Below are 22,817 nucleotides of genomic sequence, written 5' to 3' on the forward strand. Positions count from 1 at the left end.
AGATTAGATTCAGGGCTGGTTAAATAAAACTTGCATTCCAAACACAATAATCTTAGATGAAACTTTCTGTTTGGGAAATGGCCTAAGTACATTTTGGCAGGCCACTCGAACACCGTGATCTGCACCGTCCTCCTCAGGAAGGAGGCGGGGGTCTTACTAGGAAAAGAATCTACCAGGGGCAAATTTCCACTCAGTTAAATCCTGCAGGCAAAACACAAATGAAAAACATGTCAGTGCCCTCTAAGCAACCAACCAACGCATATTCAAAAGCAGCCCACAGTTATGTAACAGTGGCCTTCAGTATACCAACTGTCTTGTTACAGGGCCCTGGCTGGCTGCAACACAAATCAGATCATATGTAGGCAATGAAGTGGCCATAATTGTTCTCAATGTTACCGAGCAGCACCAATGTTTCCAGAGACTGGGACATTGAACAAGAACATAGTGACTAATGAACATAACTGGTTTAGGCAGGCTTCCCATTAACATTTTATAGCTAATGATGTCTGGTACAGTGGGTGCTATATAGTCAGAAGTCAGGAATTATTCACTCAACACAACGATCCTCTGAGTGGGCCTACCGTAAACATGTTATTCCCGCCGACGGGAAAGATCACCCTCTACTGAATGTAATCGGAATGGGATTAAACAAATTGCTCTCCTTTTCATATAAATAATGAACTATGCAGGAATTTATGTGCTGCAACAAAATACAGAGTACTTTTTATTAAGTGGGGGGGGAAAAAACAGCCGTACTCCCAAGAAATTTTTATGGTGAGTTTCTGCTCCAAGGGTGTAGTCAGCAGAGTGCCTGCTCACCACAAAACACACACACTGCATTTTGTGACACACACCACTCCACCAATGCTCTATAATCTGAACTGGGGAAGGAACCAAAACAACAACATATTACACAGCTCTTTGAGGATTCTTATTTTTTGTAAAAAAAATGTTTTACATATAGACACTTATGTCATGTTTGGGTTATTCTAGCAGTCAACAAGAAAAGATAATCATTTTTTTTTCACAGCGTATATCACCATCAGGCTAATGTCTTGGGAATTGTGCCCAATCACAGTCAACTTTGGGCGGCAATTTTGCTTATTAATCATGAAGCTCACATGATAGTCAGCCCTTTTTGATTTGGACAGGACAATGCGACCCCTACTGCTGGCCATGTAAAGTACCATGTCCAGACTATTGCCCATCAGGGCACAAGATGTTGGAGCACAATCAGAGTTCCTTGAGTAGCTAATGTACAGGTACACCACATGCATTTACCTCAAACGTCCTTGTCTGTTTAGTGCAGGATATCTTTAGAGGAAATAATTCAAACCCCAGGACATTTCTTGAATGGTTTGAATTTGGCAGGTAAATTATTATAATGTACTAATAAGCGCAACACTTAATGTGTGAGAATAAACCAGCCAGAACACAAACATTGAAAAGTAATCGGAAACAGTCCATCAGAACTTCCTTTTTCTTTCAGCCACAACATAATAATACGTGGAAACATACAGTATGAACAAAGTGTTCCAACTACACAAACTTTCAGTTATCACTGCTACTACGCTGCAACATTCCATTCATATTTATTTTACAGAGGGGTTAAGTGCATGTCATTGAAGAAAATAGATTTTTCTACAGCTGAAAAGTGGCAGTTGTCTGGGACATGGCATTGTAGATGAATGTGTTGTTGAAGGGAACAAACTGACGAGTGATGATTTTGATGGCCTCTTGTGCAGCAGATCCTAAGGAAACACATTGAAAGCATATTGAAGACAGTACATTTGGACCAACTCCAAGAAAACAAATGTTTATCCCATAACAGAAATAGCACGAGGATGCTAGACCATAATAGGATCCAAGTCCTGTAGAACTCACCTCCCAAAAAGGATGCCACTGTGTGCGGCTCAGCAGCTCCATAGCGACAGCTGTTGAAGAGCAAAGTGAAATGACGTAGATTAATCAATCATGTTCCTCTCCTTGATGATAACTGTAAAATGGGTATGAGGTTAATGGAAACATTGTGGCTAAATTACAAATATAAACACAAAAACTGTAGGGAGGTTTTACAGTGGGCTGTAAAATGACCATTCTCTCTGCAGAGAACAGCTGACTAGACACTATGCACAAAACATACAACTCGTGGATGTAGTCATCTTTCACATTGACGTTCAGGCTGTACTCCTGCAGAAGGCTGTTCACACACAGCTTCAACTTGCTAATGTCTTCTTCTACTTGGTAATTGTAGACACCTTCAAAAAGGAGGAAAAACCATATCACATATCTGGAGATGGGCCGTTTAACATGGCGGAACACAGTTTAGTGATGCTGTGTGCCAGGTTGTGTGTGACAGACAGTTGTGTTGGGGGCAGAACTACGCCAGCCTAGCCGTACCTGGGTAGCGGGAGTGCTGCTGATAGAAACGGTCCACAGAGCGCAACATAAGGTACAACACCATCTCCCCATCTGCACTGTCCATGCAGGAGGCTGAGGAGAGAGAGCAGGATCTTAGTATACACTACCAACACACTTAATCAAAGGGTCTCAAAAGCAAAATACGCCAAATCAAGGTGGGCGTCTGTACGGTGTTGGACTTACTGATCTCATCTTTATTGACCGTCTCCACGCTGTATTCTTCGGCTAGAGACCTGCAGCGCACCACCCTCAGGAAGGCAGCGTTCTTACCTGCAGACCGAAACACAGCACAGGGCCAGGGCTCAACCTACTGCACAGTGTTCCCATTCATCATGGGTTCATCAAAGTGCAGCCACACTACTGTATGACAAACAACACCTGACCGACATGACGCTTTGAGTTACTGTTAAATGAGTTAGAGTATTCAATTTACATTCCTGTCATATTACATGTCCTGTTCACATTGTATTGTGGTAGTGTGTGTACTTGTCAGAATACTCACAGAATAGTTTGATGTCCTGCTCAGATATGCTCTCTGAGGGCTTTAGCAAGAAAAAAGACAGAAGTCAACCCAATTAACTAGATTATATCAGTAATCAAACCTTTTTACAATCTATCAAAGGTAATACAATGTTGATCCTTACAAAGCACTACTGCTGCATAAGTACTACTGCAGGAGACTTACTATGTGTTTTTGACGTCGCATGAGATTAAATATCCCTGAGACTGCAGAGTAAAGTTTCACATACCTTTCCAACAGACTGCAGGAGAGACTCTACATGCTTAGACACGACAGAAGCATCTTGCATTGCCTTCTCTCTATAACTGAAAAAAATATGCCTGCATTAATGCCAAGGCCAGGACTATGATGATCATGCCAGCACAAAGCATACCTTGTGTTCGGGAAATAAGGTTAAGGCACAGGAAATTGTAAACAACAGTGGAAATCGCAGCGTCATATGGTTTGGCACATACAATTCTGCTATTCTGCCATTTAGCTACGGACATTGGTTTATGGTTTATTATGAAATGACTGTCCTCTCCTTGATATGCCCCACATTACAAGCATTGAGCTGTGCTCGCCATTAACTCATACAGCAACTCTGACTTTTTAATTAAACCAGCGGCTGGCTGCTTGCCATATAAATGAATGATATAATTACCACTACCTACATATTCTGGAGGTTGATGAATTTCTCTGAGTCCGCAATCATGTCTGGAATGGAGCCACGCACAGGTAGGTTTCCGCCGCCGTCGTTCTGCACAAACTCCCTCACTGCTCGCGTCATCACCCAGAAGGCTGGAGTCTGCGTATAGCAGAGAAAGACAGAACAACCAGTCATGCATTAAACCTACAAATAAATCATTCACAGGATGCTTCAATCATGGCCCGAGTAGACCTGTCATATGTAGATTCACCTGTGATGTAATGTCATTGCATTGCTCTCCATTGAAGATGTCGTCAACGCCACTTGAAATCTACAGAGAGGTGAGAGTGGAGTAAGCAAAGTTGACAAGAGTAGCAACTTCCAGTGATCTCGTGCAACCAGCAGCATGGATCAACATAACACGGCTGAAAGGAGTGAGGGGGTTTAGGGGTGAGGTATGAGAAGAGCCACCTTGGTGGGGTTAAGGGCGGTGTTGACGTTCTTGATGGCCTCCTCAAAGTTCTCCTCATCCTCAGGAGTTCCCTTCTCATTCTTCAGGATTCCTAAAGAAACCAGGTATCATGAGAACACAAACCATATACAGTTGGACATAATCTGGATAAGATAGTGTCTGTAGACAACTAAAATTCGGTGAAAATGTAAAAATACAAATGAAGTCAAGAAAAATCTATGTCAAGTGAAATACCTTGCCGTATAAGCTGTTTGAAGGCCTCCTTCTCTTTGTAGTTCTTTGGCAACTGAAAATTGTGCTAGAAAAAAAAGGTGTATTAAATTGTCAGCTCTCTTGCACATCATAGGGTGCTGTAGAATGTGCCTTTGATTGTTGGTCACAGAAGTATTACCTCACTGAACCACTTTTCTAGGTATTTGGCAACAATGATGATCCATGGTGTATGACTGTGATCCTGCAGAACACAAGAGCATAAGAAAATACATGAACCAGTGAGGACCAAATTACAACTGAAACACAATACACAACAGTGGCCGAAAAAAAAAATGAAAAGCCCAAACACACCTTCTTCCCCATTCCCTCCAAGTCGTAGGACTGAATGTGGTTCTTGAGCTCTGCAAAAGGTTGGTCAAGCCTCAGGTCCTCCAACGCATTGTCTGGATGAGACTCAATCACTAGAGGGAGTGACCGCAAACAGCTTGTTTGAGTGTTTTCGATTAACTGCAAGAGAACACTGACCTTGAGTGCTTGTCACCATTACTACAGATACAGCAATACACGTGTGACTCACAAGCCTTTACTATACCTGTGTGCTCCTTCACTACTAGCCTCATGTAACCGACGAGGCCATACGTTCTACACACCAGGAAAGGTATGTTTGCATTCCACAACACTGACCCCAGTCTCAAACACGTGCTGTGAAAATAAAACCAAAATCATTTACACAACAAGATAACTTTAAAAAAAATATATATTTGATGTTACTTTGTAAGACTATCACAAATACCAAATCAAAATATTGAAACAAATGTACACTACCGTTCAAAAGTTTGGGGTCATTTAGAAATGTCAAATTGATTAGTAATACAGTGTAGACATTGTTAATGTTGTAAATGACTATTGTACTATTCATTAAATAGTACCCGCAAAACACCAGTCTCAACAGAGAAGAGGCGACTCCGGGATGCTGGCCTTCTAGGCAGATTTGCAAAGAAAAAGCCATATCTCTGACTGGCAAATAAAAATAAATTATTAAGATGGGCAAAAGAACACAGACACTGGATAGAGGAACTCTGCCTAGAAGACCAGCATCCCGGAGTCGCCTCTTCATTGTTGACGTTGAGACTGGTGTTTTGCGGGTACTATTTAATGAAGCTGCCAGTTGAGGACTTGAGGCATGTTTCTCAAACTAGACACTCTAATGTACTTGTCCTCTTTCTCAGTTGTGCACCGGGGCCTACCATTCCTCTTTCTATTCTGGTTAGAGCCAGTTTGCGCTGTTCTGTGAAGGGAGTAGTACACAGCGTTGTACGAGATCTTCAGTTTCTTGGACATTTCTCGCATGGAATAGCCTTCATTTCTCAGAACAAGAATAGACTGACGAGTTACCGAAGAAAGGTCTTTGTTTCTGGACATTTTGAGCCTGTAATCGAACCCACAAACGCTGATGCTCCAGATACTCAACTAGTCTAAAGATGGCCAGTTTCATTGCTTCTTTAATCAGGACAACAGTTTTCAAATGTGCTAACATAATCATTTGTAATGATCAATTAGCCTTTTAAAATTATAAACTTGGATTAGCTAACACAACGTGCCATTGGAACACAGGACTGATGGTTGCTGATAATGGGCCTCTGTAGGCCTATGTAGATATTCCATAAAAAATCTGCCGTTTCCAGCTACAATAGTCATTTACAACATTAACAATGTCTATACTGTATTTCTGATCAATTTGATGTTATTTTAATGGACGAAAAGTGTACTTTTCTTTCAAGAACAAGGACATTTCTAAGTGACCCCAAAACTTTTGAACAGTGGTGTATGTCTATAAATAAATATGTAAGAATAAGAGGATGAATCCCACCTTTCTGGCAGCTGGACACCAACCACCAAGGTAAATCTGTGGAAGAACTCTGGGTCGTTGTCCAAGAGCTTTTCAGGGCTCTATAATGGAAAATGACCAGATCACAATAAGAGTTTGACAAACAAGACTTCTCATAAGTGCTCTGCTTGTTTTAGAACACTCAGCAATCAATACACTCAGATAAAGAAGTGCGCTTTGTGGGCAGTGAGACCCATCAATGGCTACTCAACTGGTGCAGCGTCATTGTAAATCTATACCTTGATCGGAATTAACACAGATCTACCACTATACCCTGAGGATCGTGTAGTCAAATCTAGGCTCTTTTTTCAAACAATATGACAAAATCTGTACAGGGAAAGCTGTGACAGCCCTCTTCAGGAAGAACTGCTCTACTGCTCATAGTTGAAAACACAAACCTCCTCCACAAAGTTGCCAGATACATCAGTGTTCAGCTCCTGTAGCAGCTCTGTGGCAGCCTGGGCTCGGTTCTGGAAAACACACCATCCCAGAAGACTTGTTATGACATACTGCATACAGGTAGAGCTTAGATATTGATAGAGTAGAATAGCATAATCGTTTACCCTTCCTATGCAGCTGTTGCTCAAAAAAAAGCTGAGTAGAAAAGGAAGTTAAAGGTAAAGACAGTATATTGTATAAAACATTTTAAGATTAAGATCAAATGCGCTTCAATGAGGTGATAAACAATAGGCCTATCACTTTCTTACTTATTTCCGACGTCTTCCCCGGAGACTTTGTGTCCATCGACAATAGTGAACGCTCCAATGCCTGATGAAGAGAGCAACTAGCTTAGGTACTAGCCTACTCACGAATTCCCTTAGAGCAGTGGTTTCCCACTCCTGGTCATCGTTCTTTTCTAGAATCAAATATTGCTATATTTACCTGGAAGCACAAGGTTCTTGAGTATTTCAGTCCCAGATGCTGTGGAATTGATCAGGCATACGTGTGCATTTTCAAGTTCTTCTTGGCCATGGTCTCCCCACAATCTGAAATGGAGTACAGGCCATCATAACAACGGCATGTTGCCAATCTCCTTGTCATCTCCAATGCCTTGTTATTTAGCTATTATCTCATCTGGTATGGCAAATAAATTAGAACAAGGAACCTTTTTGAGATTCAGTCAATGAACGACACCAATTCTGGCTGGTGTTGTTGAAAGTAAATTTGGTGGCAAGAAGCTATAGCAGATAGCTAACCACTGAAGGTAACAGGACAGCTAACTAGCATGTCAGTGAAGACTAGCTACAGTAGCTAGCTATAATACTTTTAAAGCATGCTGGTTGGCTGGCATAGTTAACGAGAATACACTATCAAGAGAATACACTATCAAGCATAAATTCAGTTAACGTTACGGGCTTGCTAGCATTACTACGTTAGCTAGCTGCAGTTTGTCAGTGGAGATATATCTAACTCATGCAACGATTTTGGTTTAACAAATAACTGTATAATTTTCACAGAATGTCTAGCTTTACATACCTCAATTGTCTATCGTATTTCTGCTCTTTAGAAGCTTTAGTAAGTGCCATGGTCCGCTTGGAGAACCCCACCGGTTAATTTGATAGCTGCATTCGATGATTCGATAGAGAGACAAGTGGTTGAACGCAGTTGTAAATTCAAAGCTGCACTTTCGATTTAACTAGAGTTGATCGCCAGAGGGAGTAGTAGTGAACATTCAATCGATTCAAACTTGCGCGAAATGTAATTCATTAATTCTGCCACAGTTGCACCACCCATTCCGACTAATCAAGGACTTTGAATATTGAATTACATATTATAGTAAGGTGTGATGTGTTCTTTTAGAAGCGACTTTTTAAATGTTGGTTATATAATCATAAATATTAGTTATGCGTTTAAGCTGGAAAAGCAAAACAACACTATACCCATTGAAATATGTGCCATGCATTATCATTAAAACATGTTGTGAGACATGTTATTTCGTTACTTCAGAGGAATTGTCTGCTATCTTAATTGGCTGCTGTTCTTGGTCAAATGATCATAAATGGGTGGGGGGGGGGGTCTTTCTTTAGATGTTTTGAAGTACAGTAACAGAAATCAAGCAGGGTAATTGAAAAGGGGGCGTGGCAAGAAAGGATCATAACAATTGCCATTCGTCGCCACCTGATCATCCTTCCCAACCTCCACTCCCAGTCTTCATCAACACTGCTCCCACACCAGCACTTCATCTTTGGCACGCCATTTATCCCATCATTTCGTACCGTCTGGGATGTGAGTCGAGAGTCAGTCAGTATATAGATAAGGTGAATCTAAGCGGAATCCTCGCAATGACAGGACATCACTGGGGATACGGAGAGCAGGATGGTAAGTAAACCTACCAACCTGGGAGAGCATCACTATGTAAGCTATTGTAGAACACACTGTATCGCAGCGCTGACCTTGTTTGGGGACGCTCGTGCGCTGCGAGTGATAGGCATTCGGGAAAGACTGCATGAGTCGCTGCAAGACTGAATGCGTATTTGATTAAATACTTTTCTATTGGCAATAGTCTATAATCACATCCATGTTTTGAACTATGTCTGCATCGGACCTTTTATTAAGAATCGACAGGTGACTGATTAGCTAATTAAAAAAAAAATGTATTTCTTTCTGATTTGCTGCGTTCTGGGTGGGGATCTCCCATTGATATTGTCAGACAATAGTGCTAACGTTGAGAGATACAGTAACTGTTAATACGAGATTAGCCCAATTCTCTTTAACCTGCATGCCACCTTATTTAGTCATCTATTCAACAAGCAGGTTTTAGCAAGTCTTTGAGTTCTAGGAGTCTATCAGTATTGTTAAGGTATTGAGACCTATGATCAGTGTGTTGATTGATGCAGCAACCTAGAATGTTATGTCCTGGTGTGAAATTGAGAATGTCATGTTTTTATAAAATGGTGAATTAATGGATCTGATCTCCTTTCTTTACATAATGTCATGTCCAGCTCTAACCATCTTTGTTTCTAAGGTCCAGATGCATGGCACAAAGACTACCCCATCGCCCAGGGCAATCGCCAGTCTCCCATAGACATAGTTCCCGAGGACACTGTATACGATGCCAGCCTGCCTCCCATATTCGTCTCCTACGACCACTGCAACTCAATCAACATCTGCAACAACGGCCACTCTGTGACCGTAGAGTTTGATGACACCGATGACAAAACAGGTAACAGCAACAGAGGGGAAGGTGATCCTTTATAGACCATATAATCATCCCTGAGTGGAAATCCTCTCTCACAGAGAAAATGCGGACATAAATACAATAAATATTGAGATCCAGTATTGTTTCAGATTCGATCATCGACCCTTCAACTTTGACTGAGTGTGAAAGTCACCCAGCCCAGGAGGTATTTATCACTGATGTATATCACTCTGGTGGGTGGTTGTTTCTGGGCACCTCTATCACTCATGACTTTGACATTAGCCAACACAACCACTGTATTGGTAAGGGGACACCATTATGTTATGGGTACTGTGTAGTAGTACTATCATGCTATAACCACCACCCTTGCATGCACATGTGACACTTATTTAGTGGATGCAATCCTACGTACGTATGCCGATCAATCCTACCTACATATGCAGATCAATTTAAAGTTCAGTGACACCAGATTCTCCACCTTCGTCCATTCTGAGCAGTGTAGTAGACTGTGGAAGCCTAATGCCCTAAATGACCCAGCATTTACTTTTATTGCCAGGAAACCTCAAATGTAAAATATTATCCATTCAAAAATATGTTTTGGATTTGCACACTCCATCACAACCACCGTCAAAATGTGGTTGATGGATAGACCACCTACATTTGTATATCGTTAAGGCCACTCCTAGTGGACTGTATGATTCAGTGAGATGTGTTTTGGTGGATATAGTGAAGCCAGTATTTAACTGTAGGAGTGTCTGTCTGCCAGAGCAGACATCTGACCACATCAGGTAATCTTCATGGTTGTGTCACATCTGTTTTTAAACTGACAGTCCAAGTAAACAGAGTCACAGACAAATAAAAAATGGGGAGAGCCGCTTTGCTTCTGTGGCATGAAAAGGTAATTGGAACCAACGGTCTGATTAGAATGACAACCAAATAAGTTGGGGCTTGTATTTTGAAAAGTGGTAACTGAATGCCTACTGTACAACAAAAAGGTGTTTGATCTTAACAAAAAGGCGCTCTACCTCAGTGATCTCGTACCCCTGCACATCGACTTGGTACCGGTACCCTGTGTATATAGCCAACTTATTGTTACTCGTGTAGTTTTTCCTTATTATTTTTCCGTTTTTTTTTCTCTCTACATTGTTTGGAAAGGCCCGTAAGTCAGCATTTCACTGTTCGTCTACACCTGTTGTTTACGAAGCATGTGACAAATCCATTTAATTTGAAAAAGGCCCTCTTCAAAAGGAAAATACAAGCCACAACTGATTTTTGTTTTCATTTTCAAAAAAGTGCGGCTGTTCGGCTAAGGTTCAGATCACTATGAAAACAAATTCACAGAAACCAAAGGAAGAAGTTCCATTCTGCATGACATGGTCTTATGATGGACAGGCTTCCCTATCCTTTCACCATCAGGAGCTGGTTAGAAGTTTCATCACCTAGGCATGCCCATTTTGTCCTGTTTCCCATTTGTGGTTGTGTCCTCTCGTGTGTACCTTTTTGTACATGTGTATACATGCCTAGTGTATCATTAACTCAGGAAAGGTATGAACATGCTCTAAAGCACACATTACCAAGGTGCCATTCTTATCCACCCAACCATTTCATGCGAATGAATTATTCGACTCATGAAAGAAAAAAAAGAGTCACAAACGGGCTGATGGAAACAGAAATGCAGGAACAATTTTATAAATGTCAACAGACAATTTGTCCGTTCGACATGGTGTGATCTTTGTTTGTAGGTCAAATGTATTATGCGAGAAATGGCGGAAATATCTTTGTGCAAATATTGATCTAGAAACCATCCTATCGAAGCAAACTTGGAGTCATGCAATGATATTATGGTGTGTGGTCATCCCACTACAACTCAGGAAAGCATGCAATTTATTAGGCTACTGATGAAATAAAAATATAGGACAAAACACACATCACGACGAGAGACACCACAACACTACATAAAGAGAGACCTAAGACAACAACAGCATGGCAGCAACACATGACAACGCAACATGACAATCGGTCTCCATATTGTCCATGTATTTCTAGTAGATAGACCATAAGGTTCAAGAGAAAATAGCCTAATTAATGAAAAATGTCAAAAATTTTATTTTCTATGAACTCATCCAATAATTTACTTATTTTATTTTTAGAACTGTCACCAGTGTGACAAATACATTGACAACAAATACACACTGACATAGCAAAATAAGTGTGTAAAAAAAATATATATATATGTGTGTGTGTGTGTGTGTGTGTGTGTGTGTGTATGTGTATATATATCTCAGCAAAAAAAGAAACATGCCTTTTTCAGGACCGTGTCTTTCAAAGATAATTCGTAAAAATCCAAATTACTTCACAGATCTTCATTGTAAAGGGTGTAAACACTGTTTCCCGTGCTTGTTCAATGAACCATAAACAATTAATGAACATGCACCTGTGGAACGGTCGTTAAGACACTAACAGCTTACAGACGGTAGGCAATTAAGGTCACAGTTATGAAAACTTAGGACACTAAAGAGGCCTTTCTACTGACTCTGAAAAACACCAAAAGAAAGAAGCCCAGGGTCCCTGCTCATCTGCGTGAATGGGCCTTAGGCATGCTGCAAGGAGGCATGAGGACTGCAGATGTGGCCAGGGCAATAAATTGCAATGTCCGTATTGTGAGACGCCTAAGACGGCGCTACAGGGAGACATGACGGACAGCTGGTCATCCTCGCAGTGGCAAACCACATGTAACAACACCTGCACAGGATCGGTACATCCAAACATCACACCTGCGGGACAGGTACAGGATGGCAACAACAACTGCCCGAGTTACACCAGGAACGCACAATCCCTACATCAGTGCTCAGACTGTCTGCATTAGGCTGAGAGAGGCTGGACTGATTTGTGATTTGACTGTTGTAAGGCAGGTCCTCACCAGACATCACCGGTAACAACGTCGCCTTTGGGCACAAACCCACCGTCGCTGGACCAGACAGGACTGGCAAAAATTGCTCTTCACTGACGAGTCGTGGTTTTGTCTCACCAGGGGTGATGGTCGGAATCACGTTTATCATTGAAGGAATGAGCGTTACACCGAGGCCTGTACTCTGGAGCGGGATCGATTTGGAGGTGGAGGGTCCGTCATGGTCTGTGGCGGTGTGTCACAGCATCATCGGACTGAGCTTGTTGTCATTGCAGGCAATCTCAATGCTGTGCGTTACAGGGAAGATATCCTCCTCCCTCATGTGGTACCCTTCCTGCAGGCTCATCCTGACATGACCCTCCAGCATGACAATGCCACCAGCCATACGGCTCGTTCTGTGCGTGATTTCCTGCAAGACAGGAATGTTAGTGTTCTGCCATGGCCAGCGAAGAGCCCGGATCTCAATCCCATTGAGCACATCTGGGACCTGTTGGATCGGAGGGTGAGGGCTAGGGCCATTCCCCCCAGAAATGTCGGTAACTTGCAGGTGCCTTGCTGGAAGAGTGGGGTAACATCTCACAGCAAGGACTGGCAAATCTGGTGCAGTCCACGAGGAGGAGATGCACTGCAGTACTTAATGCAGCTGGTGGCCACACCAGATACTGACTGTTACTTTTGATTTTGACCCCCCCTCCCCCCCCCCTTGTTCAGGGACACATTATTCAATTTCTGTTAGTCACATGTCTGTGGAACTTGTTCAGTTTATGTCTCAGTTGTTGAATCTTGTTATGTTCATAGAAATATTTACACATGTTAAGTTTGCTGAAAATTAACACAGTTGACAGTGAGAGGACGTTTCTTTTTTTTGCTGAGTTTATATATAAAGGATATTTCAAGCTGAAACCCTCATTAAACACCAATGGTATTCACTAAATTGACAGATTATATTTTGGATAATGTTTAACAGCTGTCATTGCATGTTTTTATTTGTAAATCATATTAAATGATTTCATATATTTTACACGTGATAAGGTCACACAGAGGGCCAGCGATAATTAGACACCTCAAAATCTGAAGTACCCAAAAGGGCCACTAGATGTCTTGTGATCGATTACATCAAATCCTTGCAAGATACACACATGCTGGTAATATGCCTTGCCTTTGCAACACTAAGCTTGATGCTCATTTCCAATAAATATTGAGGGTCTTATTCTGGTGACATGATGATTCGACGCTTGGTTGCTTTTTGACAAATAAAAGTAATCTCGCTCTTATCCATAATAATCTCATGTAGGTAGCACTGTGTCTGTGAGCTGTTGCCTAGAGCACACATGCCCAGACCAGAGTGGCACATTTGCTATATAACGCAACAACTTTTGTGACAAACCATCAGGAGAATGGAAACCCATTTAACTTGTAGTTTTTTATTTGGTACATGGGGAATTTAACTGCAGAAGTCATTTTTATGTGCACTACGTCATCACAAATACAATAAGTCTGTTTGGTGGGGAAATTATTTTAGAATATTAGCATAAAAATCCGTTGCCAATTAGATGGAAGGAAACCTAGCTTGTGACACTCCACTCTCCGGCGTTCTCTTCATCTGCCATCACAAAGATCTCGTTGTGTGTGTGTGTGTGTGTGTGTGTGTGTGTGTGTGTGTGTGTGTGTGTGTGTGTGTGTGTGTGTGTGTGTGTGTGTGTGTGTGTGTGTGTGTATATATATATGGGTAGACTGTGTGAACCTGTGTGTGTGCTTGGCTCCAGTGGTATCAGACAGAATTTGTCACCTACTGCCCTGACCTCCCTGGAACTCTTCAGTTAAAGCGACAAACTGTCCTACACTGTCACTAACAGAGCCCATCCCAGACACTGTCTCTCCTAGGGACCTTATCCCCAGCACCACCCCAATTAGATCAGTTAGTGACGGGACAAATCCTAGGCATATTAGGACGCACGCTCAAAATACTCTCATTTGACTTATGTCAAGTAAAGTAAGGCCTTCATGAGGACATAGTTGTTTTAATACAGTACCTGTTTAGCCAAATGCTCTCTAGTACTGTAGGTAGATAGTTATTAGGAAGAGTAGTAAAACAGTGTGGTTGTGGGGCAAGGCGCCTTATGTGTCTGTTAGTGTCCGCTGTCTGTCAGCTTAGTGAGAGTGATTTAATGAGCAGTGGCAGGTGTTGCCATGTTGAGTTGCTCTTCCAGGCATAGTGTGTGGTGGTTCTTGCCTGCATGTCTGGTGTGTCGTGCTCTGCAGTGGTACCATGCTAGGCACGAGGCGTAGGAGCATAGAGGCGTGGCAGTGGATGACTGATTTCTCTTGTCCTCTGCCCTGACAGTAATCAGGGCAGGCCCACTTGACAACGCCTATCGGCTGAAACAGTTCCACTTCCACTGGGGCGGGAAGGGCAGCCACGGCTCAGAGCACACCGTCGGAGGGAAGACCTACGCTTCAGAGGTGAGTGTTTCCCCCTAACCCCATTTTCCCTGACATACAGTGCATTCGGAAAGTATTCAGACCTCTTGACCTTTTACACATTTTGTTACGTTGCAGCCTTATTCTAAAATAGATTTAAAAATCTATCCTCATCAATCTACACACAATTTCTTAATAATGACATAACTTTTTACAATTTTTTTATTTTTTTTGCAAATGTTATAAAAAAAAAATGGAAATATCAAATTTACATAGGTATTCAGACCCTTTACTCAGTACTTTGTTGAAGCACCTTTGGCAGCGATTACAGCCTTGAGTCTTCTTGGGTATGACGCTACAAGCTTGGCACACCAGTATTTGGAGAGTTTCTCCCGTTCTTCTCTGCAGATCCTCTCAAGCTCTGTCAGGTTTTCAGGTCTCTCGCAATGTTTGTTCGGGTTCAAGTCCAGGCTCTGGCTGGGCCAATCAAGGACATTCAGAGACTTGTCCCGAAGCCACTCCTGCGTTTATCTTGGCTGTGTGCTTAGGGCCGTTGTCCTGTTGGCAGGTGAACCTTCACCCCAGTCTGAGGTCCTGCGCGCTCTGGAGCAGGTTTTCATCAAGGATCTCTTTGTACTTTGCCCCGTTCATCTTTCCCTTGATCCTGTCTAGTCTCCCAGTCCCTGCTGCTGAAAAACATCCCCACAGCATGATGCTGCCACCACCATGCTTCACCGTAGGGATTGGTGCCAGGTTTCCTCCAGACGTGACGCTTTGCATTTAGGCCAAAGAGTTGTTTCTCATTGACAGAGTCCTTTAGGTGCCTTTTAGCAAACTCCAAGCGGGCTGTCATGTGCCTTTTACTGAGAAGTGGCTGCCATCTGGCCACTCTACCATAAAGGCCTGATTGGTGGAGTGCTGCAGAGATGGTTGTCCTTCTGGAAGGTTCTCCTATCTCCACAGAGGAACTCTGGAGCTCTGTCAGAGTGACCATCGAGTTCTTGGTCACCTCCCTGACCAAGGCCCTTCTTCCCCGATTGCTCAGTTTGGCCAGGTAACCAGCTCTAGGAAGAGTATTGGTGGTTCCACACTTCTTCCATTTAAGAATGATGAAGGCTGCTGTGTTCTTGGGGACCTTCAATGCTGCATAAATGTTTTGGTACCCTTCCTCAGATCTGTGCCTCGACACAATCCTGTCTCAGAACCCTACAGACAATTCCTTCGACCTCATTGCTTGGTTTTTGCTCTGACATGCACTGTCAACTGTGGGACCTTATAGACAGGTATGCCTTTTAAAATCATGTCCAATCAATTTAATTTACCACAGGTGGACTCCAATCAAGTTGTAGAAACATCTCAAGGATGATCAATGGAAACAGGATACACCTGAGCTCAATTTCGATTCTCCTAGCAAAGGGTCTGAATACTTATGTAAATAAGGTATTTCTGTTTTAGATTTTTAATACATTTGCAAAAATGTGCTTTGTCATTATAGGGTATTGTGTGTAGATTTAGGACTTAAAAAATATATATATTTTAGAATAATGCTGTAACGTAACAAAATGTGGATCAAGTCAAGGGTCTGAATACCTTCTGAATGCGTTGTACACATGCGTCTATATTTGCCAAGAAGTAGTTTTCCCTTCTCTGGTTCGGTTGACCTCTATACTAGGTAACTGGTTTGTTTAGTACCTGAGACAAAGAAGCAGTGTTTCCCTGAATGTGGGTGCTTGTCTCAGGCTTGTCCCTAACCCTGCTGCCCCTCCTCCCTGTTTCCTCATTCAGCTTCATCTGGTGCACTGGAACGCAGACAAGTACAAGACATTTGGGGAGGCAGCGGCAGCCCCCGATGGCCTGGCTGTCCTTGGCATCTTTTTAGAGGTGAGAGGATCTCCCCCCGGTACCAGCCAGCAGCTGTTCATCTGTCAGCCAGTCAATTGCTTTGGAATTGAATCTCTTTCTGCTTCACCAGGGCTGTTTAACAGGGATCAGACTGGAGACCAGCAATCACTGATGGGACAATGTAAAAACATGTTATGATATTATGTCTGAAAAGAGAGGACAAAAACATTTCACACGTGTTTGTGTTGCAAATTGTTCAATCATACCAGGACCATGTGGAAAATATGTGGCGCGCACTTTTATAGACAATGTATTGAAATCATACAAAGTATATAATTTATGTGTTGATGAAATATATCTTATTGATAACACATTGATGTAGTACACTGACTGTACAAAACATTAGGAACACCTGCTCTTTCCATGAGACTGACCAGGTGAATCCAGGTGAAAGCTATGATCCCTTATTGATGTCACTTGTTAAATCCACTTCAATCAGTCTAGATGAAGGAGAGGAGACAGGTTAAAGAAAGATTTTAAAGCCTTGATACCAGGGGCGAAAATCTGATATCAACTTTGGAGGGGACAATTACATGACATTTTCTCGAGCAATTCCTGAGGGGGACACCAAAAGTAGTGCTGTAACACATAGCCTACGTTGTAATATGGTAAATGTATATTGAGGAACCAAAGAAATAAGGTGTTTGCCGTACTCCTAACTACCGGTACCCAAAACTACACAACTAATCACAACAGCAATACCATTGCCTTTAACAAATCTTAGTTCAGTCACCACTTTAAGTTGAGAGTGGGGGTATCCATGGCATTTTCCAATTATGTTCCTATTTTACAAGTAAAAAAAATGGAGAACCTTTCATAATGTTGCCAAACAAAGACTCAACAAACTTACCTGAGACTCCCTGTCTCTGCCAGTCTGTCCCTGCATATCTGTCCCCAACTCTGCTGTCTGTGTGCCATCTGTTGCCTGCTCTGCCTAATGACATCATTGTGAAACATTTCCATTAGCATTTCACTTCTTTCTTATGAACATTTTATCAACTAGTCTGAGATATTAGGCTACAAGTGTTCTTACTTTGCGTTTTGGTGTACTGAAAAATACTCAGATGTCCGTCTTTTTTCTGCCATTTTTCTACCTGGCTGGCTACACACACACAGTATGTAGGTTATTTACAGTAGGAGATGGGCTTCTATCATCTTATCTTCTATCATTCTATTTGGGCTTCGTTCTAAAAGGTAGCTAGCAAATGTGAAACGGATTGCAGTGACAAGAGTTGACAGCTGTATGAGTTCACCATTTACACAACATATGCTGCAACCTTTTGTAATTTTAATCGTTTGCTTCATATTGGCTGGCTTCCAACAATAGCTGAATTTTCAAAGCTAGCAAGCACCAATTCAGTGGTGTTTGCTATAATCTTTGCTACCCGGGTTAAATAAAGGTGAAATAAAATAAATAAATAAAAGTTCCCTTGCGACAATTTAGCTTTTGCAACGAGACCATTAAATATATTTAAAACAATGGTAGAAGAGAGTGTAGTTCTATTCAGTTTATCGCTAACCTTATCACAGGGACTTTGAAGCACTAACTTACATGCATGCTGATCTTGGAATAAATTGACGATAGCAAAGATTCCATCTTTGACGACGACACGCTAGCTCTGCAAATTCAGCTAGGGTGTGTGTGAACCCTGGCGCAATTGACTGGATTAACCTCACGTCAGTTACGTGCATTGAGTGCCTTTCAGACAGTAGATACTAACACTCTGTTACATTGACAACTAAGGAACTGGCAGTGGATCAAACCATTGTGAGGCAAAGGGCGGGGGGTCGCAATCTTTTGAAACTTAAAAACGCGCTATCAAGTGTCTATAATCAGCACAATTGCTTTCATTGCGTATTATTAATATTATTTAAATTACATAGTTATGTTTACAGTGATATATTGGGGGGGACAAATCATATTTTTCCCAGGATGGGGGGGGTCGTGTCCCCCCTGGGATTTCCGCCCCTGCTTGATACAATTGAGATATGGATTGTGTATGTGCGATTGACTGTGGAAGGGCAAGACAATATTTAAGTGCCTTTGAATGGGGTATGGCAGTGGAGGCAAAAGGGGGTGCAACTCAATATTAGGAAGGTGTTCCTTATGTTTTGTGCACTCCGAGTATGCATACAGTACATGATGGTCAAAAAAACATATCAATATATCATTGTGGCAATGTGTGTATAATCTACTGTGTATATATTTAGAATGTTAATGGGAAGCATCATATTTTTTCATGACAATCTGTTTGGGCTAATGTTAGAAGGTTGCGATAAAAAGGGAACCTGTTTTATTTACAGATCGGAGATGAACACAGAGGTTTACACAAGATAACAGATGCTTTATACATGGTGAAGTTTAAGGTAAGTCAGAATGCAAAAGTATGAATCACCCGACGAGTGACTTGAATGATTCAACAGGGCATTTGAAAGATATGTTGGTACTCTGATAAAAGACTCATCTTAAGTGTAGCATAATCCATATTTGTCATGCTATTCTTTGTTCTATTTGCACCCAGGGAAGCGTTGCAGATTTCAAAGGTTTCAATCCAAAGTGCCTTCTACCTAACAGCTTACACTTCTGGACATACCCGGGTTCCCTGACCACGCCCCCTCTTCACGAGAGTGTCACCTGGATCGTTCTGAAGGAGCCAATCATAGTCTCAGAGAAACAGGTGGGAGCCCTCACCATCTGGGTAGGGGTGAATCAGTACTACCTGGGCCTAACCAATATGGAGATATATCTGCTTATGGAAATGTGGGGTCTTTGCTTAGGGAAACCACAGTGAACCACTGTGTTTGTCATGATGTAAATGATGAACCATTTGAATGACAGGCGTCTGCCCTGATGGTGGGAGTTCTGCCCTTCATCTGCCCTTCCTCCATCAACACCAGAGAAAAGTTCAAGAAAGAAAAATGCACTGAGATTGTTACTGATTTATTTTGGAGTGTCTGTTGAGTTTTTTCTTCTGAACCACTGAAATTGATAAGGAAAAGTATGTCAAGGTTCACTTTGATGGCTCACTTGCAACACTATGGCTGCGTTTACACAGGCAGCCCAAATGTGATATTTTTCCCACTAATTGGTCTTTTGACCAATCACATCAGATATTTTCAATGGCCTGCTGAAATCCAAGTGGGAACCCTAGATGTGAAAGACCTCTTTGTGGATCCAGGTGTCACAGCTTAAGCTCCATTCAAACAGTTGGCATTACCCCCGAGCTCTTGACAGTCACGCAAACATCGATATCCTTTACTATGTAGCTGTGCAGTGCATATTCTCTGAATTACTGTAGGCTAGATTATCCCTTGCATGTGCGCATATAGCTTGAAAAAAGAGGTGAGTCCATCTACTCTAATGGTGGAATTGGCTATTAGACCATTTCATTAATTTAAAATATTTACTTAATGCTTAGTAGTTATAATTAGTTCAAACCACAGTCTTCTATAGCTAAATGGCTAATTGAAGACCCATTTATTAACTCAGAGAGATTATCTCGTCTTTTCTTGTTTTTTTTTATCATCAAGAAAGCAGGCTACAGCTTTAGGGCAATAAGTGAGTACTGTGTCAGGGATCTTGTATTATGGATGTGGAGAAGTAGACTGTTTGAAGTCGGGGTGCATGCCCAGCTCTGCTCCATTATACAGTGGTGGAAAAAGTACCCAACTGTCATACTTGAGTAAAAGTAAAGATACCTTAATAGAAAATGATTCAAGTAAAGGGCAGTCACCCAGTAAAATACTACTTGAGTAAAAGTCTAAAAGTATTTGGTTTAAAATATACTTACGTATCAAAAGTAAAAGTATAAATACTAAGAAAATCCTTATATTACGCAAACCAGGTGGCACCATTTTCTTGTTTTTAAAATGTATGGAAAGCCAGGGGCACACTCCAACATTCAGACATCATTTACAAACGAAGCATGCGTGGCAGTATGGATGACCAGGGATGTTCTGTTGATAAAGTAATCCTTCTAACCCCCCCCCTTAAAAGATTTAGATGCACTATTGTAAAGTGGTTGTTCCACTGGATATTATAAGGTGAATGCACCAATTTGTAAGTCGCTCTGGATAAGAGCGTCTGCTAAATGACTTAAATGTAAATGTAAATAACTGTGTGAATTTGACTATTTTCCTGTTCTGCTAAGCATTGGAAATGTAACGGGTACTTTTGGGTGTCAAGGGAAATGTATTGAGTAAAAAATACATTATTTCCTTTATGAATGTAGTGAAGTAAAAGTTGTCAAAAATAGTAAAGTACAGATACCCAAAAAAACTACTTTAGTAGTACTTTAAACTATTTTTACTTAGGTACTTTACACCACTGCCATTATAACAGGCTGTTTACCAGGGAGGTGACTGCATGCCTTCCAGGTCCCCTCCTGGGCAGGCCCTGTTTTGTGTTCTCAGCCTTTTTGCGATGGCACTGGGAAACGTAATTAAAGTCACCTTTGGCCCATCGGCATGCTGTCTGCATACTTCTGTTCCTGGCCTGGCTGACTGTGATGGGCCTGGGAGCCTGCTCCTTCGCTGCCCTTAGTGTAGGACTCCAGGGCACAATCCTTTGATCCCTGGGAGCTGATTAACGTCATGGACGGAAACGTTTTGGCCTTTTTAATTGTGAAATTCTTTGGGGATACTCAGCAGGGAAAAGCCCTTCTTACATAAGAAGCTATTTTGTTTTTCCTCCCTCAGACACTGCAGCCAGGGACTATAAGGTATTTCTGTCTGTTTCCAAACATCTCTCCACAGATGGGAAAGTTCAGGATGCTGCTCTTCAGCGGAGAGGAGGAAGAGGGCAGGAAACGCATGGAGAACAACTTCCGACCCCCTCAACCCCTGAAAGGCCGGAAGGTGCTAGCATCCTTTGACTAACTTGACTGCAAATAACCTCCAGGTGGCATAGCCTAACGTATGGTCTATTATATGTCAGAGTGAATGTCTGAATAGAGTTTCTTCTCAACCTTGAATAGTTTTGCTACTGATGATGAATATAGAACAAGGGGTATGAAACATCACATCTCCCTCTACTGGTCAATTACTTTCAACCGCACTTTAATTGAATGTCAGACGCAGATATCGACGTTTGAATCAGTCATAATGACTACTATGTGCCCTCTGCACAGTTCTCTATTTTTAAACATAGTAGTGATCTGTAACATTTTTCTGAAGTGAAAGAGATTGCTCCTCGGTACACTATGTAATTCCTAATGAAAGTCTGCCAGGCCTCTGTGTGTTTGAGTAGTTTTACATAATGCTGTTCCATAGATAGAGGTGGACTTTACCCATATGGACAAACTGGTAGGGGGACACTCCTCTGCCTAGTCCCACACATGGGAATTAAGGCCTGGAACTGGCACTTGAGCTATCTATTTCAAACAATTGATATTATACAATATCAGAAACATTATTTATTCAATATTTACTATGTGAATCATTTTGCATGAACTGGTGACAATTTAATTGACTTGTTTGTTTTGTAAATTGTAGTTCTTCAATAATATTAGATTGATTCAGTACTGTAATTTCAGAAGCAAAAGATGAGATTAAAGGAAATCTATCAAACTTTTTGTTGCCATTAAAAGGCTTATGTGGGGTATACAGATTACCTTGTAAAAGTATGTTTATGACTAGTTCAAGTGTGGGTCCCAGAATTAGTTATCACAATGGTGACTGCTGCAGTCTCTAAGCATAAGTCACTGTTGCCACTGTGTAGTCTAACAGAGAGCTGAGAAGTAAGCGTTTGGAAACAGTTCCTAATGAGCCCCATGCAAGTACAAAATGCATTAGTGGATAACTTTTAAACCCAACATGTATAGTTTTTGCTGTCCATTCCTGACTCATCAGAAACATTTCAGTCCACTGAAATCAGTTAACACAACAGTTTACATGATCACTGATTTTCTTGACACCTATTGATTTGTGAGGAATTTCAATATACATTGAACGGTCCCGTGTGGCTCAGTTGGTAGAGCATGGTGTTTGCAACGCCAGGGTTGTGGGTTCGATTCCCACAGGGGACCAGTATGAAAAAATAAATAAAAAAATGTTTGAAATGTATGCATTCACTAATGTAAGTCGCTCTGGATAAGAGCGTTTGCTAAATGACTAAAATGTAAATGTAACCTGGTACAAATGTACACTACCCTTCAAAAGTTTGGGGTCACTTAGAAATCTCCTTGTTTTTGAAAGAAAAGCAATTAATAATTTGTTTTGTCCATTTTTCAAATAGCATCAAATTGATCAGAAATACAGTGTAGACATCCTTAATGTTGTAAATGATTATTGTAGCTGAAAATAGG

General features: G+C 41.5%; 2 protein-coding genes across 3 annotated transcripts; one reads left to right on the plus strand and one right to left on the minus strand.

Annotated features, from left to right (window-relative positions):
- Positions 1-692: 692 nt before the first annotated feature.
- On the minus strand, positions 693-7,780 carry ula1 (NEDD8-activating enzyme E1 regulatory subunit). 2 transcript variants are annotated; one of them, NM_001139883.1, is made up of 20 exons: positions 7,619-7,701; positions 7,025-7,128; positions 6,850-6,910; positions 6,706-6,736; positions 6,541-6,612; positions 6,125-6,204; positions 4,847-4,956; positions 4,606-4,715; positions 4,433-4,495; positions 4,276-4,339; positions 4,041-4,132; positions 3,841-3,900; positions 3,595-3,728; positions 3,171-3,246; positions 2,924-2,963; positions 2,605-2,691; positions 2,401-2,493; positions 2,144-2,258; positions 1,885-1,934; positions 697-1,751 (listed from the first exon to the last, which is right to left on the minus strand). In NM_001139883.1, the coding sequence occupies exons 1-20, from the start codon at positions 7,666-7,668 to the stop codon at positions 1,642-1,644; spliced, it is 1,602 nt and encodes a 533-aa protein (NP_001133355.1). In that variant the 5' UTR covers positions 7,669-7,701; the 3' UTR covers positions 697-1,641. The 2 variants fall into 2 exon arrangements, with proteins under 2 accessions (XP_045563883.1, NP_001133355.1); XM_045707927.1 differs by having other exon boundaries at positions 693-1,751; positions 6,541-6,736; positions 7,619-7,780.
- A 402-nt stretch (positions 7,781-8,182) lies between these two features.
- Positions 8,183-22,080, plus strand: LOC106587277 (carbonic anhydrase 7). Its single transcript, XM_014175514.2, has 7 exons — positions 8,183-8,461; positions 9,108-9,305; positions 14,534-14,652; positions 16,396-16,491; positions 18,817-18,879; positions 19,035-19,190; positions 21,268-22,080. The coding sequence occupies exons 1-7, from the start codon at positions 8,425-8,427 to the stop codon at positions 21,388-21,390; spliced, it is 792 nt and encodes a 263-aa protein (XP_014030989.1). The 5' UTR covers positions 8,183-8,424; the 3' UTR covers positions 21,391-22,080.
- The last annotated feature ends 737 nt before the right edge of the window (positions 22,081-22,817 follow it).

This window comes from Salmo salar, chromosome ssa26, assembly GCF_905237065.1.
Source record: "Salmo salar chromosome ssa26, Ssal_v3.1, whole genome shotgun sequence".
In the NCBI taxonomy this organism is placed as follows: domain Eukaryota; kingdom Metazoa; phylum Chordata; class Actinopteri; order Salmoniformes; family Salmonidae; genus Salmo; species Salmo salar.

Bases quoted from the DNA above. Each gene is read 5' to 3' on its own strand.
- ula1 (XM_045707927.1), bottom strand. From the start codon at position 7,668: ATGGCACTTACTAAAGCTTCTAAAGAGCAGAAATACGATAGACAATTG. The intron at 7,129-7,618 runs GTATGTAAAGCT...ACTCCATTTCAG, and splicing joins AAATACGATAGACAATTGAG to ATTGTGGGGAGACCATGGCC. The intron at 2,964-3,170 runs GTATGTGAAACT...TTCTTGCTAAAG, and splicing joins TCCTGCAGTCTGTTGGAAAG to CCCTCAGAGAGCATATCTGA.
- LOC106587277 (XM_014175514.2), top strand. From the start codon at position 8,425: ATGACAGGACATCACTGGGGATACGGAGAGCAGGATG. The intron at 14,653-16,395 runs GTGAGTGTTTCC...TTCCTCATTCAG, and splicing joins GGAAGACCTACGCTTCAGAG to CTTCATCTGGTGCACTGGAA. The intron at 18,880-19,034 runs GTAAGTCAGAAT...ATTTGCACCCAG, and splicing joins TATACATGGTGAAGTTTAAG to GGAAGCGTTGCAGATTTCAA.